The sequence below is a fragment of the Muntiacus reevesi genome, chromosome 3 (genome assembly GCF_963930625.1).
Source record: "Muntiacus reevesi chromosome 3, mMunRee1.1, whole genome shotgun sequence".
Classification (NCBI taxonomy): domain Eukaryota; kingdom Metazoa; phylum Chordata; class Mammalia; order Artiodactyla; family Cervidae; genus Muntiacus; species Muntiacus reevesi.
The window spans coordinates 113,197,885-113,214,204 of NC_089251.1; the positions used below are offsets into that span (position 1 = coordinate 113,197,885).

Consider the following 16,320-nt stretch of genomic DNA (forward strand, 5'->3'; position numbering starts at 1 on the left):
CAGTTAGAATTAATTTTAAATTGTATCTATTCTAACCTTATGTTCTTGTAGCCCCATATCACCTACTCTGGACTACTTAACTAGTTCTTGAATAGCTACAGTATTCTAATAATGCTAGTTCTGTTCCTCATCTGGAATTTCATCTGTTCTTTGCACTTCAGGTTGCTTTCTATTGACATCTTGTACTCATCCTCCAAAGCACAGCTTAAAAAACGGTTTCTACGAGACTTTTTGTGATCACTCTAGTTGAAAGTACTTTGTATTTCTCTGGTGCTTAGTTGGTTCCACTCATGAAGCCTTGCCTGATTAAGCGCCAAGTACTACCTTGTGTCTTGGTTATTTGTGTATATGTCTTGGAGAAGGCAATGACACCCCACTCCAGTACTCTTGCTTGGAAAATTTCTTGGACGGAGGAGCCTGGTAGCTGCAGTACATGGGGTCACTAGGAGTCATACACGACTGAGTGACTTCACTTTCACTTTTCACATTCATGCATTGGAGAAGGAAATGGCAGCTCACTCCAGTATTCTTGCCTGGAGAATCCCAGGGATGGGGGAGCCTGGTAGGCAGCAAGGTGTCGCACAGAGTCGGACACGACTGAAGCGACTTAGCAGCAGCAGTATATGTCTTATCTCCTTGAGAATTGTATATTATCCTTTTTGTTTCCCTCGAAAAGACCTGAGCCAAAACCTTATATATGATTAGCATCCAGTAAACACTGATAGATGTTCAGTGAACTAATTTGAGGAGTATTACCAATAATTAAATTCTATCATTAAATGGTGACTGTAAGGGAAATTTTCTTAGTCATTCCAAACTGTAGTGTTTTTACCAAGTTTTCCACCTAAAAAACATTAGTGGAGCACTGACTGTACTGTTAGAAAGAGATACAAAAAAATGAAAGATGTTGTCCGGCCCTTGCAATCTGCTCAGTATCAGGTTTGTGAAGATCTGATTTGCTTGAAGTCAACAGATGTACAGCATTAAAGTAATTGTATCTTTGAGAGCAGATGGAGTATAATTCCTCGGGTTTGAAGGATTAGGATCATAATGGAATGGGACCACTCATCACTGTCTTTTCGACTGTGCCGATCTTTTTTTCCCTTTTTTAAAATCAGAAGACATCTTTCTGACATTAAATAAATAGATAACTCCTTTTGGTTTTGTATCCAGGATAAAAATAGTATCATTTACACAGGAAGAGCCTGTTTGTAGAGCATTTATCCTGTCTTTGCTGCTTGACTTCTTTGTATCTCTTTTCCTGGTTACCCATCCTATCTTTTGCAATTGGAGAACCTGGCTGCATGTGTAACAGGTTTGTCAGGATGAGTTTATTTGAGCTTTTAGGAATTGGTCCGTAGGACTTTATTTTTATTTTTTGCTATTTATTTTTTGTTTAGTCCTCATCAGTATCAGAGTTAACTGGAGAAACTTGCCTGATATATTGGTTTCAGTTGTTACACCCCCATCCTCCCTCCCTCCTTTTGCTCCTGTGACTCTTAGTAAATGCTTTGCTACCCGTATGTGCCTGTCTGGAAAGGACACATATGAAAACTGTCATTAATAATTAATTTTATTCCCTTTATCCTTGTATAGATTGAATTGTAGCATCTCTGCTGAATCTGTGTTGTCTTGATTCCCTGGTTGTTTTCTTGCATTTATGATATTACCTGAGGTTGGTTTCTGTATGTTCTAAGAGAATTCTTTTACCCTTCTGCTTGTTTACCTGTTCCTCATATGGTATTCTCATCTCTTTTTTTACTTGTATTTAGCTTTTTTTAAAAAAAAATGAGTGTAATTATGTGTGGCGAAGTGTTTTGGTTTTGTACTGATAGATATGTTTTCTAATTCTTTATTCATATGTCTTGATTATTCCTCCCTAAATGTGGCAAAGAGATTCATATCAATGGAGCTGTCTAACCACCCAGGAATTGAAGCCATGTCTCCTGCATTGGGAGCAGATTCTTAACCTGCTGAGACATCAGGGGAGCCTCACAGGAGATCATATCAATGGAGAAAGTCAAGTGTCAAGTAGTCAAGTGTCAGGGCTGCATGGACAGCTTGAAATTGCCACAGATCTGTGGTAGAAAAATTCGATTAACTTTTGATTAAATACCAGATGAGTTCTAGAAACATGTTAATGGTCAGGTTCCACATTTAATAGTATACTGCATTCTTTGCTGACTCATTCATTAATTCAGCAAGCATTTGTTGGGCATTTATTGTGTTAACTATTTCTCGCTGTTCACATTCCACTTTCTGAAGGTAGCTTTCTCCCATCTTTGTTTCTCAGACATTTTGAGTATGTTTCCAAAGAAATAATAGTTTTCTCTGCCTTGCTACTCAAAAGTGTGGTCAGTGGGCCAGCAGCATTGGCAATATCTGGGAGCTCGTTAAAAACGTAGAGTCAGGCCCCGTTCCAGACCTGCTGAATCAGAATCTGTATTTTAAGATTACTGGGTGATTCAACACACATTAAATGTTAACAAGCACACATATAGCATACAAATTGTAACTGCGTGTGCATTTTAAACAGTTGAGTGCTCATACTCATTCAGCTACTTTGAGATGACATCTTTTCATGGGAAAAAAATCATAGGAATATCCTTAGAAGACCTTTCCTGTTTTTTTAATGATAAAAAATTGAAAACACAAGAAAAACACTCTTTATTTATTGAAAAATACATGTCAAAGATTGTTGGAATTGAATTTAAGCGATTTTCGTGTCTGCTAAAATGTTCACGAAAGATTCATAATTTTTTATGGATCTTTGAGAGAGATCCTGTTGTAAAGTCTGTTGTGTGGGAACAGTTCCATGTAGAAGTTGCTTCTGTGTCTTTTCAGTAAGATGAATGATAAAGTCACATCCAAAATCTGTGGAAAATAGTGCTCAGTCCTCAGCCTGTCCTCTTGTTTATTTTTGCAAAGGAAGTCTGAAGTAAATCGGTGCTCTCAAATCAAATCATAACTCTTTGAGAGTAACTGGTGGTTTGATATTCACGTTTTCTTTCTGGGTCAAGTTTGATTATTTAGAGATTAAACAAAAAGAATCTTGGAAAAATCAGTTGCCTACTCCTAATATAAGGAGGAATTAAGACAAGTGTACCTCACTCAAGGGTAGCAAATTCAGAATATACATTGATTGGTAAATATTTAAGTAGTGTTTATAAAGACCTTATTGTGTCATTTATTAGCACAGAGTAGTTTTGATGACTTAATAGATGAAATTGGAGAATATGCTTCTGTGAATATTTTGATTATTTAATAATGCTCAAAATAGAATAATTTAAGTAGATCAGCAGTAAGAACTCACATAAAGGCTTTTCCTTTTATTATACCTTTATTTATTTCAATATCACTTACAGTGGTTTGTCACCTACTATCATTGTGACCTTGGGCCAGTTTTACTCTGAATTTGTTTCCTCAGCGATGAGATTAAGCAATTCCATTTTCCTTTTCAGGGTTATTGAAAGGCTTACTTTAAATAATGTAGATAATGTCCCTGACCCCAGGGCCTGGCACTGAAATAGTGTTTGATGCCATTAGCTTCCTTCTCTTTTCACTGCTTTGTTCCACTTATACACAATTATTTAGATTTCACTCATTGTAAATAAGAATTCTCTTAAATATTCTTTCATTATACTGATTAAAGTTGAATCAAGACTATAAACTCCATGATGACATAGACCTACTTGTTTTGTTTACTGTTGTATCCCTAGCATAGGACTAGGGAGCATTTGAAGCAGATTTACTTGAATAATTTAGAGAACACCGTTGCAGTTTTTTTCAGGTATATTCAATTGAAATTAACTTACTCAACAGACTTTTTTAATACCTGTAATGTGCCAGGTACTATTCTGTCCTCATGGAACTTAAATTTTAAGTTCTTTCTCTCAAAACTCCCAGTACTATTAGTCAAGTCGCATAATAATGCCAAAGAGTAATGTCACTAAATGGGGGGAAAGAAGACAAAAACCAGTAAACAAGTTAACAGGATAATTGTAAATAGTAATAAGTGCTATGAGACCATCTGGAGGGCCATTATTTCAGATAGGATGTGATTGGGAAGCCTTTCTAAAGAGGTGACATCTGAGCAGAGGCAGTAATGATGAGAAGGGACCTGCTTTCAAATATCCAGGAGTGGAACATCATAGAGAGACCAGCAAGTGTAAAAGGTCTGAGGATGGAATTGGCCAAATATGGTTCATCAGTTCAGATTTTTAGCATCGAATTAAATCACTTCATCTAAACAGCATGGAGCAGAAGCAAAGACATCATAAACACTGCTTTTTGAGTGGAGTACTTTTAGGTATAACCGTAAGTGTAAGGTCATTATTAGTCGACTTCATTGCTCAATGGTTCCCTGGTGTGTTGGTTACCCTTTAGTGACATTACTCTTTGGCATTATTATGTGACTTGACTAATAGTACTGAGAGTTTTGAGAGAAAGAGACTAGAGACCAACAAGTTTGAAATATGTGAGGCCTACAGCTTGCTTTCTCTTCTCTTACAGTTGAATCAGTATTTGCTTTCTAATCAATATTTTTCTTCTCTATTTTGCATCTTCATTTTTCTCTATTATCTCTCTATTTTCCTCTCTTGTAATAGTTCACTGCTGCTCTGAAAAATGAAGAGTATTCTAAATCATATTTGTCAGAAGGAAAAAAGATCTTAAAAAACTTAAAGTCAGAGACTTTGGCAATTTAATGTTGTAACACGAAATCCTAAGGATTTGTTTTGTGATTATTTTAACTGTATACTTGTCATTGCTGTTGTCAAGTCTGATAACAAATGGTCAGAATTCTACATTTCTGTTCTTAATATGCATTCTGAGAAATATAAACAATAAGACTGGAGAGCCGAGGAATCTTTTAATCCCATCATCTCTTGGGATGTAGAGAATTTTGCAGATAATTTCTACAAACCTTGTACCCGCAGATTGATGCTGTCAAAGAATAGTGTATAAGTGAGATCTTTTTTTAGGAAGGATAAAACTGTGCTATACATAGTTTTGAGCTTTGAATTTAAAATATGCATTTCACTAAGCTGGCTTTCAGGGGGTCCTATTTTAAGCTAATTTCTCTATGTCATAACTTTAGCAAGTCAAGCATTAATAATTTATCCAGGATGTATAGGTAAGATATTTTTGTGCTTTAATGGAGTCTCCTGTTTAATGGACTAGAGCACTGTCTGTTGGTGGTTAAATACCTAAAAATACTAATTCTGTCACACTTGACCTGATTGAGGGTTTTGCCTTCAGTAATGCATTCTGTTTCTAAGAGCCCCCCTTTGCCATCTTCTTTTTAATAGCAACATCATGACAACAGAGAAGAGTTTAGTGGCTGAACCTGAAAATCCACAGCACCAACCACAGAAGGAAGAGGGTGAGGGAGCCACAAACTCCGGTCAACAGGAAACTCAGCTGGAAGAGGCTTCTCAAGCAGCAGCTGAGGGAGATAATCAGTGTGAGCAGAAGCTGAAAACATCTAATGGAGACACTCCGACACATGAAGACTTGACCAAGAACAAGGAGCGGACATCAGAAAACAGGGGCCTGTCACGGCTGTTCTCCTCATTTCTCAAAAGGCCTAAATCTCAGGTGTCTGAGGAGGAAGGCAAAGAAGTAGAGTCAGCTAAAGAGAAAGGTGAAGGAGGTCAGAAAGAGATAGAATTTGGAGCTAGTCTTGACGAAGAGATCATTTTAAAGGCCCCAATTGCAGCTCCTGAACCTGAGCTCAAAACAGACCCATCCTTGGATCTCCATTCATTAAGCAGTGCAGAAACTCAGGTAAGGGTATGCTATTGAGTGGGAGGCGAAAGCAGGTTAAACAATTTTCCTTCAAGAACATTTGGTTTTTTTTTCTTACTAGCTAGTTGACTTAGATATTGTTAGTAATAAGTAACACAATGCTTTGGAGTTTCTGCTCTAAAGAAATTAACACGGTCAAGATACTTACTTATGTTGGGGACTTCCCTGGCAGTGCAGTAGTTAAGACTTCACCTCCAGCGCTGGGGTTGCAGGTTCAATCCCTGGTGGGGAAACCAAGATCCCACATGCCTCCTGGCCAAAAGAAGAAAACATGAAACAGAAGCAGCACTTTAACAAATTCAATAAAGACTTAAAAAAAGATACTTATACTGTCTAAATCAAAAAAGAGAAAATGAAAGAAATGTATCAAATGAATTTATATTTTGCTACAATGATGGAACAAGTCCAGGAGTTTTAATGGTGAGGGGGAAGGAAGTGAAATGGTTTAGAGTGCATTTTAGTGGAATTATTAGAAATGGGATAATTTATCAACAAACATAGTTCTTTTATGGAAATCTTTATAAAAGCCTTGGGATAGATTCAGGCCACCCAAAAGTAGGTAATAAGTTTGAACCATGTCTGCCTTATCTTTGTTGTTTTCTACAACTAGATCGTATTTCCACAGAGTGTAAGATATAGATGAAGAAATTTAACTCTTTTATATCACCTTTGTAATATATAGTAGTTGCAGGGAGGCTTAGTTGTTAGTGTACTTAAACTGAGAATGAGTTGTGAGTCTGGTCATCTGTCCAAAAACCTTGGGAAAATATTAGTACTGCAATTCAAACTATTTTCTAGGAGTGTCATTTGTTTTCAGGCTTAATAAATTACAAATTAAGAGTTATTTTCAAAGTATTTTATTTTCAAAACATGCGGGCATTTTGTATATTGTAAAATGTGTAAGTCCTATATGTTTCCATTATAGGTTTCAGACTTGGGCTATATAGTTTTATTAGATTTAAAAAATAATATATGTATTTCTGGAAATATTGCTTGCATATTAAAAGTTCTAAGTAAAATTTAGGATAAAGTTGTTATTATGTATTTGCTATTAGCAGCTTCCCTGGTGGCTCAGAGGTTAAAGTGTCTGTCTGGAATGCGGGAGACCCGGGTTTGATTCCTGAGTTGGGAAGATCCCCTGGAGAAGGAAATAGCAACCCACTCCAGTACTCTTGCCTGGAGAATCCCATGGAGGGAGGAGGCTGGTAGGCTACAGTTCATGGGGTCGCAAAGAGTCGGACGTGACTCAGCGACTTCACTCACTTATTAGTGAAAGTAGGTTGAAGACAAAGTTTTATTTATAGTATATGACTAGAAGATTCAGTCACAGACAAGTGACACTTTTGCTTTATTTTCTCCTCTGTACAATGAGGATAATAATATTCACCATACTTGGGCATTATGAGGATTAAAAAGGATACATATATCTGACATACTATAAGCACCAAATAAATGTTAGTTATTATTACTTTAATAAAAATATATAAGCAATAAAGGCAGAGAAACCACATATTTTAGTGTCATTAATTTAATTTGATTATAGGAATGCTAAAGGAGTTAAATTATGTTTCAGGAAGTCTGGTAGTTTCAAGAGGTTTTAGCTGCCTTTTCCCCCCTTTGCTTTATGTACTGAAAAATCTCTATCTTGTTTTAGTTAGCATTTGAATCAGGATTAGTCTGTTTTGTCTAAAGATCATAACATTTGTATTTAAGTTGATACAGATGATAAATTTTAGATTTAACTAAAATCTCATTCATTGATTTCATAGTAGAATTTTATTTGAATGATCCTCTTCTATATAGGATTTTTAAAATTGAGTTTGCAAAAAAAGAAAAAAAATTGAGTTTGCATTGTAGGATTGCACTGGCCTTCATCTAGGGTACTTTGGGTTTTTTGGAAACCATGCGTCATTTTTTAATACTTTTTTATTCACTCAACAAATTTGCTGAAAACCTACTGTGTGTGCCAGGCCCTAAGCTGGACAGACATTGGTAAACAAAAAACTACAATATGGCAGAGGTCATGAATTCTGGAGTCTGACTGGTATGTGACTTGTTGACTGTATGATCCTACCTGATTAACTTCTCTGCCTTCAATTTTTTATTTGTCAAGGGGGGATAATAATTGTATATTCCCCACAGGGTTAAATGAGTTCATATAAGTAATGCTTTTAGAACAATAATGACCCATTGTAATTTCTGTATAAATGTTTGTTGTTGTTATTATTGAACAAACATGATCCCTACTCTTGATAACTTTATGGTCTAATGGAAGAGACAAAAAAATGTAGTAAATACAAAATAATTATTTATCGTCATAAATGTTAGAAGGCAACAAACAGGGTACTGACATGAAGAGTACTGGTAGAGTGGGGATAGGCCAGATGGGATATTCCACGGATGGAGGAGCCTGGGGGTGGCTACAGTCCATGGGGTCGCAAAGAGTCGGACATGACTGAGCGACTTCACTTCAGTAGTATCTAATGCAGGAGGAAGTGAAGTCGCTCAGTCGTGTCCAAATCTTTGCGACCCCATGGACTGTAGCCTACCACGCTCCTCCGTCCATGGGATTTTCCAGGCAAGAGTACTGGAGTGGGGTGCCATTTCCTTTGCCTTAGGATCTTCCCAACCCAGGGATCAAACCCCGGTCTCCTGCACTGTAGGCAGACGCTTTACCATCTGAGCCACCAGGAGCAGGAGCCAAATAATTAAATCCTCCTCAAATGTCAACTATGTTTTCTTTTGAAAGAAAAGGATTAGTGAGGTTTAGTTAAGAACCAGCAGTTTTATTAAAAGTAAGTAGGGGTATGCCAAAATGTCTCACTTACCTGTATTACTTTGGAATGACTTAATGGTTGCCCTAGGGGATCTAGATTTCAGTCTGTCTCTTGCTTCTTTGAATCTTCTTTGCATTTGTCATGGTTTATCCCTAGGAAAAATTACATCATTAGTATTTGCAATTGTTAGCCTACTACATCTGTTGCCTTTTCTCTAAATTGGTCAAGAACCCCTCTTAGCCATTCATAAAATTTAGACTGCATGACTAATAACAGCCTGTTTTGCAATTCATAAGGCTACCTCATTAGAATTGAGGAGCAAGGGGCAAAGATGTTTAAGTTTTGATAGAGTTTAAGAATAGATAATGGTATAACCAGTAAAAATATATAGTGCTGACAGCAACAGATTGGTATGTTCTAGTTTACTTGAAACCTTCATTTATTGATTTGAAAAATGACATTCCACCTGAAGATAGAATTTTACCTTATATCAGGGGCCTTCTATGGTGGCTCAGCTGGTAAAGAATCTGCCTGCAATGCAGGAGATCCAGATTTGATCCCTGGGTCGGGACGATCCCCTGGAGAAGGGAATGGCTACCCACTTCAGTTTTAGGGAAAAAAAGAACAAATTTTACCTTATATTATAAAGTTTTGGGACTAGCAGAGTCTGTGGATCTTTGGGGAGATCATATCTTGTATAGAAAGTAATTATTTAATCTTCTTATCACTTGTATTTGTTTTAACAGTTTTCTTCTTCAGTTAGTGCTTTTATTGGTAGCCATATTATAAGCAAACATGTACAGCATGTTGTGTGAAGTGTCTTTATTACTGACTTGGTGATGTCATGGCTATATAGCCTGCTCAGGAAGAACACAGAGAAGATCCCGATTTTGAGACTAAGGAAGAAGGAGGACTTGAGGAGTGCTCTAAAATAGAAGTAAAAGAAGAAGGTCCTGAATCAAAAGCAGAGAGAGAATTAAAGGCTTCCCAGAAATCCATCAAAAGGCACAGAAGCATGCATTGCAAGGTCTCTCTGTTGGACGACACAGTTTATGAATGTGTGGTGGAGGTGAGTGCATTTTGATTCCCAGTAGTTATAACGCTTACAGATTGTTTTATGTAGGATTGGATAAAGTGGTGCCATGGTCTGAGGTAAGACCTTATGTAACGACTGTTTCTATGGACTGAAATGTTAATAGTGATTTTTGGGGGTGGAGATGTGAAAGGATTATGAGTGAGTCTTATTTTCTTCTCCAGTTTTTTCTATATCTGCCAAATATATGTATTGTGAATTGAGTGTTACTTTTATAACCCAAAATAATTTTAAGAAATAAAAAAGATTATTTATAGAGTGACCTTTCATGACTAGATTTCCCAGGATAGCCTCAGTTTCTAGGTCTAGCAGTCCCCATAATTGTATTTGTCAAAAAAAAAAAAAATTACTACATGTTCATTTTTGCTCTCCCAGATCTAAACCTTAATAAGCTTTAGTTTATTTAATGTATTTCTTTAGCTCCATGAGATAGGATATAAAAAACTTACATCAAGTAATGCCATTTGTTAAAATTCTCTATTATTTCCAGGAAGAATAAATAATTGAATCAAGAATAGAAAAGTCAGAGTTATTAATATTTCAATTATTCTTTTGCTTCAAGACAAGTGAAAATCCTTGAAAATCTGTCAGCTGTTTTTTTAAATTAGAGCAGTAATTATCAATTATAATATGCTTGATAAAAAGCAATTGTTGAGATTATTTCTAATACATATAACTCATATATACTTGTATCTTAGGTATATAACATTATTTTTAATTTGATTTATTTATGTGCAAATATATCAAAGCACAAATAAGTAGTCTAAAATATTATATTGTATTTATTAATAGAAATTCCCTCTTGAAGTTTTGAAAAATAAGAAAAATACACTGTTGCATTTTAAAAATGGCTACTATTCCTAGTAACTAGAGGAGACCTGGGGTCTGCTCTTTCTTCTTCTCACTACTAACTAGTCTGGAGATGGAGAGAGTTATTCCACATTCATCCTTCACACTCAGATGAAAATCTAGATAGGACTCCCTTTATCTGAAGCATGTGGGGGCGGATGTGTTTTGGTATTCAAAATATTTGGAGCTTTAGAAAAGCAATAAGTACATACTCTGGAAATTTTATAATACACCCAGCCAAGTGTGTAGCAGTAGGCACATGACCAAGCATGTTATTTCTATGGTAAAATATATGAAGATGCTAAGTTGGATAAATAAAAATAAAAACTAACCCATAATGGATCAGGTTAGCATTTGCCTTCAGAAGAGCTTTGAACAAAAACAAAATAAACGTCACCTTTTACTTTTTAGAACTTCTGAATTTTGGAAGTATAAATAAGAGAGTAGGGACCTGTATGTGAAGAATTCCCAAGTCAATTCTGTCCTTTAGAATGAAACATAGAAGGGAGAAGGTGAAGAAAATGATGTAATGTAGATGAGATAAGTCTAAAAATGATTTAGCAACTATGTGAATTACTAATAGTCATGAAAAATAGCTCATTGAGAGAAGGGTATGTGTCATGTACATGTGCCAATGATTTCTAATGTTTTGAAAAATTTAAACTATATTTCTCAGAAGGTATTAGCATGTTTAATTTTTTCAACATTTCCAGTTGTTAGGTAGGACAGATATAAATATTCTTATCATCTTACAGATGAGAAAGTAATGTTCAGAAATATTAATTGAATCAACTCTCGTTGTTTAGCTAGTAAATGAAAAAGCTGGGACTTTTTTTACTCTAAATCTCAACCCCTAAGTTACGGCATTTCCTCCCTATAAACAGGAATATAAGTATCTCAGACTGGTGGTGGTTTGATTTTCTAGGTAGAGCAATGTTAAGAGATTATTTGTAGCACAATTATAAGAGTAATGTCTGTGCTCTGTAGGACTTCCCTGGTAGCTCAGCTGGTAAAGAATCTGCCTACGTTAATACAAGCGTCTCAAATTGGTGGTGGTTTGATTTTCTAGGTAGAGGAATGTTAAGAAATTATTTGGAGCACAATTGTGAGAGTAATGTCTATAGAACATCTAAAATCTTATAGTTTATGCATTTTTCTGAAAGAGATGGCAGTGAGTTGAGACACAGCTCATTGACTTGGGGCTTTTGATCTGGGAATGATAGTCTGATGATTTCCATAGCCACTGTTAACTATTAGAGTCGACAGCTGATTTAGCTATTTCAGGTGCTCACAGTGACTGACAGGAGCCCATAGCAAGCTTCAGGAAATATCGCACCAAAAATAAAGAATGTAATGTTTAGGATGGAGGGCAGGGGATGCTCAATGCAGGGAATGTGGGATTTTGCTTTGAATTGTAGCACCATTTCCAAGCAACCATGTCTGTGTTGCATATTTAAACTGACAAGTTAAGAAACAGGATTTTTGTTATTTTGTTCTATTTACACTGGGTAGCCATCTGAAAGTGTTAGTAACCAAGGAGAAAAGAGGAAATTGGAACCTGACATTTTATGTTATTTCATGATAAATACAAGAATAAGTGGAAACCTCAACCAAAATATGTATATCTTTGCAGAAACATGCTAAGGGACAAGATTTACTTAAACGAGTGTGTGAACACCTCAATCTTTTGGAGGAAGACTACTTTGGTCTGGCCATTTGGGAAAATGCAACCTCAAAGGTGAGAAGACTGCTTGAAATATAAGAAACTGACCTCCCCAAATTGCTTTTTTTTATTATCAGACATATATTTGTATTTCTTCCTATGCTGATTTTGAAGTGGATAACTACAGCAACTAGGTTGGTCCTCGTTGCCAAAATTGTTTTAACTCATTTATTGTTGTTAAGAATGTATTTATGCCTGCCTCTCCAAGATACAGTGTAACTTAATAAGGTAAGCTTGAAGGTAACTAAAAAACAATGTCTCTAAAACCACAAGATTGAGGGCAGGAGGAGAAGGGGACGACAGAGGATGAGATGGTTGGATGGCATCACCTACTCGATGGACATGGGTTGGGTGGACTCCGGGAGTTGGTGATGGACAGGGAGGCCTGGCGTGCTGCAGTTCATGGGGTCTCAAAGAGTCGGACACGACTGAGCGACTGAACTGAACTGAAAAAACAATGTCTCTAAAACCACAGCGAAAAGCTTTCTGCAGCTGTTAGAAAATTCTCCCCTGAACTGAGAAAAATACTCTGAGAAGTATTTTGTGTTATACAATCTCAGTGAGATAAAATCAAATGTTTTTATATTATGTGTGTGTACCCCATTCAGGTTTATGTTAGAGTATCTGAGAACACTTATTTGGCATATAAATGAAGTCACTGAGTGCCGGCGCCTACTTTTTTTTTTTTAACATCGTTGTTATAATTTTTCTATGAACCAAATATTCTTAAATTGCTGGGAACTCACTCATCTGAAGGCATTCAGCAGTGAAAATTCTTTCAGTTTACAGTTGAACTTCCAGGGCTTACATTGGTACAAAACTGTTAGTTGCGTGGAAAACTTTTCGCCTTTGTTAGGGTCATCTGCCCTCTGTCGTATCAGCAAGTTTTATTTCCTTATAGTAGTTCTTACTACCCTATTTATTTTTTAATGAGAAAACATTAAATTGCTTTATTTATATTAATTGATCTGTTTATGTATAAAGTAATGTTAAAAGTGTCCAATATAAAAGCTGAATTTGTTTGTTTATACAGCAAAGTATAAATCTGGCTATGTAAAAAAGGGCTTATTGTCCCCCTTCCTTAGATAAAATATTTCTGGGCAAAAAAGTTGATGTCTCTGAATCATCATCTAGTTTCAGCTTCTCTCATGTTTGCAAGAACCTCTTCTGGGGAAGTCAGTGAACTAGAGAATTTGGAAAACATAGGGCCTTTCCCCCATTCTTTTGAGAAACATTTTCTAACTGTCTCTAAGAATTAAAGATGTTTTGATTGTTCACTATTAACCTTTTCTATGGGCTTCCCTGATGGCTCAGATGGTAAAGAATCTGCCTGCAATGCAGGAGACCCGGGTTTGATCCCTGGGTCAGGAAGATCCCTGGAGAAGGAAATGGCAACCCACTCCAGTATTCTTGCCTGGAAAATCCCCATGGGCAGAGGAGCCTGGCGGGCTGCAGTCCGTGGGGTTATAAAGAGTGAGACATGACTGAGTGACTCACACACACCTCTTCCATTAGACTGACAGCCCCTTGAGGACAAGCTCTATTTTTTAAGGACAATCACTATTTTTAAATCCTTTTCTGTAACTTTGGTGCCTAGCACACGGAGGTATTCTACCAATACCTTTTGGCTAAATAAAATGCTCTGAAGTGAATAATTGAACCTGGGTCCCCTGCATTGCAGGCAGATTCTTTACCATCTGAGCCACCAGAGGGGTCCTCAAAGTAATATATAATCAAATGTAAGATTGTGGTGATCAAGCTCACTCCTTGGGTAGGGCGGGGATGGCCACCTTGGACTTTGCCCTTGGTGGTACAGGGTGAGGAAGAGACACCTCACTCTTCTAAATACAACTGAAATTCCATTCTAAACTTTTGGAAGAGGGAACAATGAGGGGCGGGGATTGGGAGGAGGCATGGAATGGGCTCCTAGGGTGCCGATAATGGTATATGTTCACTTTGATAATTTATTGATCTGTACATATGTTTTATGTACTTTTTTGTATATGTTTTATGTCAATAAAAAATCTCTTAGTTCAATTTAGAAATTTCTGTCTTTAAACATTTCTCAAGTTGCCTATGGAATGGTGAGGCTCTTTTAAAGTGCTGTTAATTTTGCATGGTCCACGGTGGGTTGAGGAGTCCTGCCTTCATGGTGTGCAGACTTTAACTGTGGTTGGAGAACAGTGAAGGCAGAAATTAGTGTGGGCAAGAGTAGTCAGAGAAAGCAAAATAGTATTCATTCAGTAAACATTAACTGAGCACGAACTGCGTACCAGGTACTGTGCTGACATGGAGAACTTGAATGAGACTGGAGGTTAAAGTTGGAGGAAAAATTAAGATCCGGGTGATATCAATAATCCTGGTTGTAGAGCTTTACAGAATAATAAAAATAGCAAGTGCTTATTTAACATTTCTTATTTACTAAAAACTTTATGTATATATGAACTCTTTTAATCTTCACGATAACTCTGAGGTAGGCACTACCTCTAATATCGCATTTTATTTCCTCTAATAGATGAGGAAACTGAGGTACAGAGATGCTTAAAATCACTAAGCCAGAAAGTAGTAGACCTAGGATTCAAGCCCTAGGTCTGACTCCTTGTTTCTCTGTTTAGAAGTGCTATACTATGTGAAACAAATGCAAAGAATATTGGAAATGTAGGTTGACCTGGAGACACTTTTAGAGATGGTCAGTAACCCTGCTTTTCTGTGGTTAATGTATTTTGGAGTTCTATGTGAATGCCTTTTCTTCTTTTTACAGACATGGCTGGATTCTGCCAAAGAAATAAAAAAGCAAGTTCGTGGTAAGTAAATATAACCATTTTATGGCTCTCTTTCTCTCTTTTTTAAAGTAGGTCAGAGGATTTCCAACCTTATTCTGGTGGTGAGTCACTTTAGAATCCTGGCTATGGCCTATGGCTTTGAAATTGAGATAAAGCCTTCCTTTGAAAGGTAGAGATTCCATAATAGAAAGGTACAGCAGAGGTAGACACTATTGAGATGTAGGTCAGATCTTGATTTCTTTTTTTTTTTTTTTTTTTTGACAACTTGGCAAAATAGGGGAAGATAGGAATGACAGAGAGAAACAGAAGATGGACACGAAGAAAGAATAGAAAAGAAAAGGATTTGGAGCCAGTTCTCAAAGCGGGAGTGATTGAAACCATAGCAGCCTGCAGTTGGGAGTTTGCTGCCTGATCCTGTTCTGTTTAAATTGTCCTGGACTATTGAGTCCTAACCTTCTCCATGTTTTCCTCTTTGTAGTTCTTTTTTGTTCCTTTTCAGCAGTCTTTTTTCAAATCAAACTATGTAAGGAACTGTGGAAGGGACAAAAAGAATCGAAGAATGGAAATCCTTTGCCAGTGACCCTTTTGTCGTTGTGGCTTTCTCTTCGCCCTGAGCCCATTGACACAAAATACTGCTGAACATCATGCTCAGACTTGCATGTTCGGATAGATTTTTCTAGCTTGAAAATGTCTAGATGAGTATTTTTATGAGCTTCACAGGTGGCACTAGTGGCAAAGAATCTGCCTGCCAGTGCAGGAAATGCGGGTTCGATCCCTGGGTGGGGAAGATCCCTGCGAACAGCGAATGGAAACCCGCTCCAGTATTCTTGCCTGAAAAATTTCATGGACAGAGGAGCCTGGCAGGCTACAGTCCAGGAGGTCGAAAAGAGTCAGACATGACTAAGCACACACATGGTATTTTGTAACCCCTGGCCCAGTAGACTAAAGGGTAGAGACTTTCCCCCTCCTGTTTATGACTAGATGTCCTTTTAGTTTAGTTTAACTTTATTTTTATTTATTTATTTTTTGACCACAGCATGCAGGATCTTAGTTCCCTGACCAGGTATTGAACCCATGCTCCTTGCAGTGGAAATGTGGATTCTTAACTACTGGACCACCAAGGAAGTCCTTAGTTTTGTTTATTTTTCAGGAAACTTGTAGGAACTGCAGTAAATGTTATTAATCATGATTAGTAAGTTGTAACTGTATCACCTGAAAACAAATTTTGTTTTTCATTTGTTTCTGAAAGAAAACACTTTTGTTTCGGTAAAATGTTTCCCTTTAGAC

The 16,320-nt window shown here is 36.8% G+C and overlaps 1 protein-coding gene across 9 annotated transcripts in view; it reads left to right on the forward strand.

The window, feature by feature from the left end:
* Positions 1-16,320, forward strand: part of EPB41 (erythrocyte membrane protein band 4.1) — a 177,594-nt gene that overhangs the window by 73,917 nt on the left and 87,357 nt on the right. For 8 of the 9 annotated variants that reach the window (XM_065930221.1, XM_065930222.1, XM_065930223.1 and 5 more), the window contains exons 2-5: positions 5,310-5,787; positions 9,442-9,654; positions 12,161-12,265; positions 15,012-15,054. In XM_065930221.1, coding sequence (XP_065786293.1) covers positions 5,310-5,787; positions 9,442-9,654; positions 12,161-12,265; positions 15,012-15,054 — 839 coding nt within the window. The remainder of the gene's footprint in view (positions 1-5,309; positions 5,788-9,441; positions 9,655-12,160; positions 12,266-15,011; positions 15,055-16,320) is intronic. The other variant, XM_065930230.1, reaches the window with a different exon arrangement.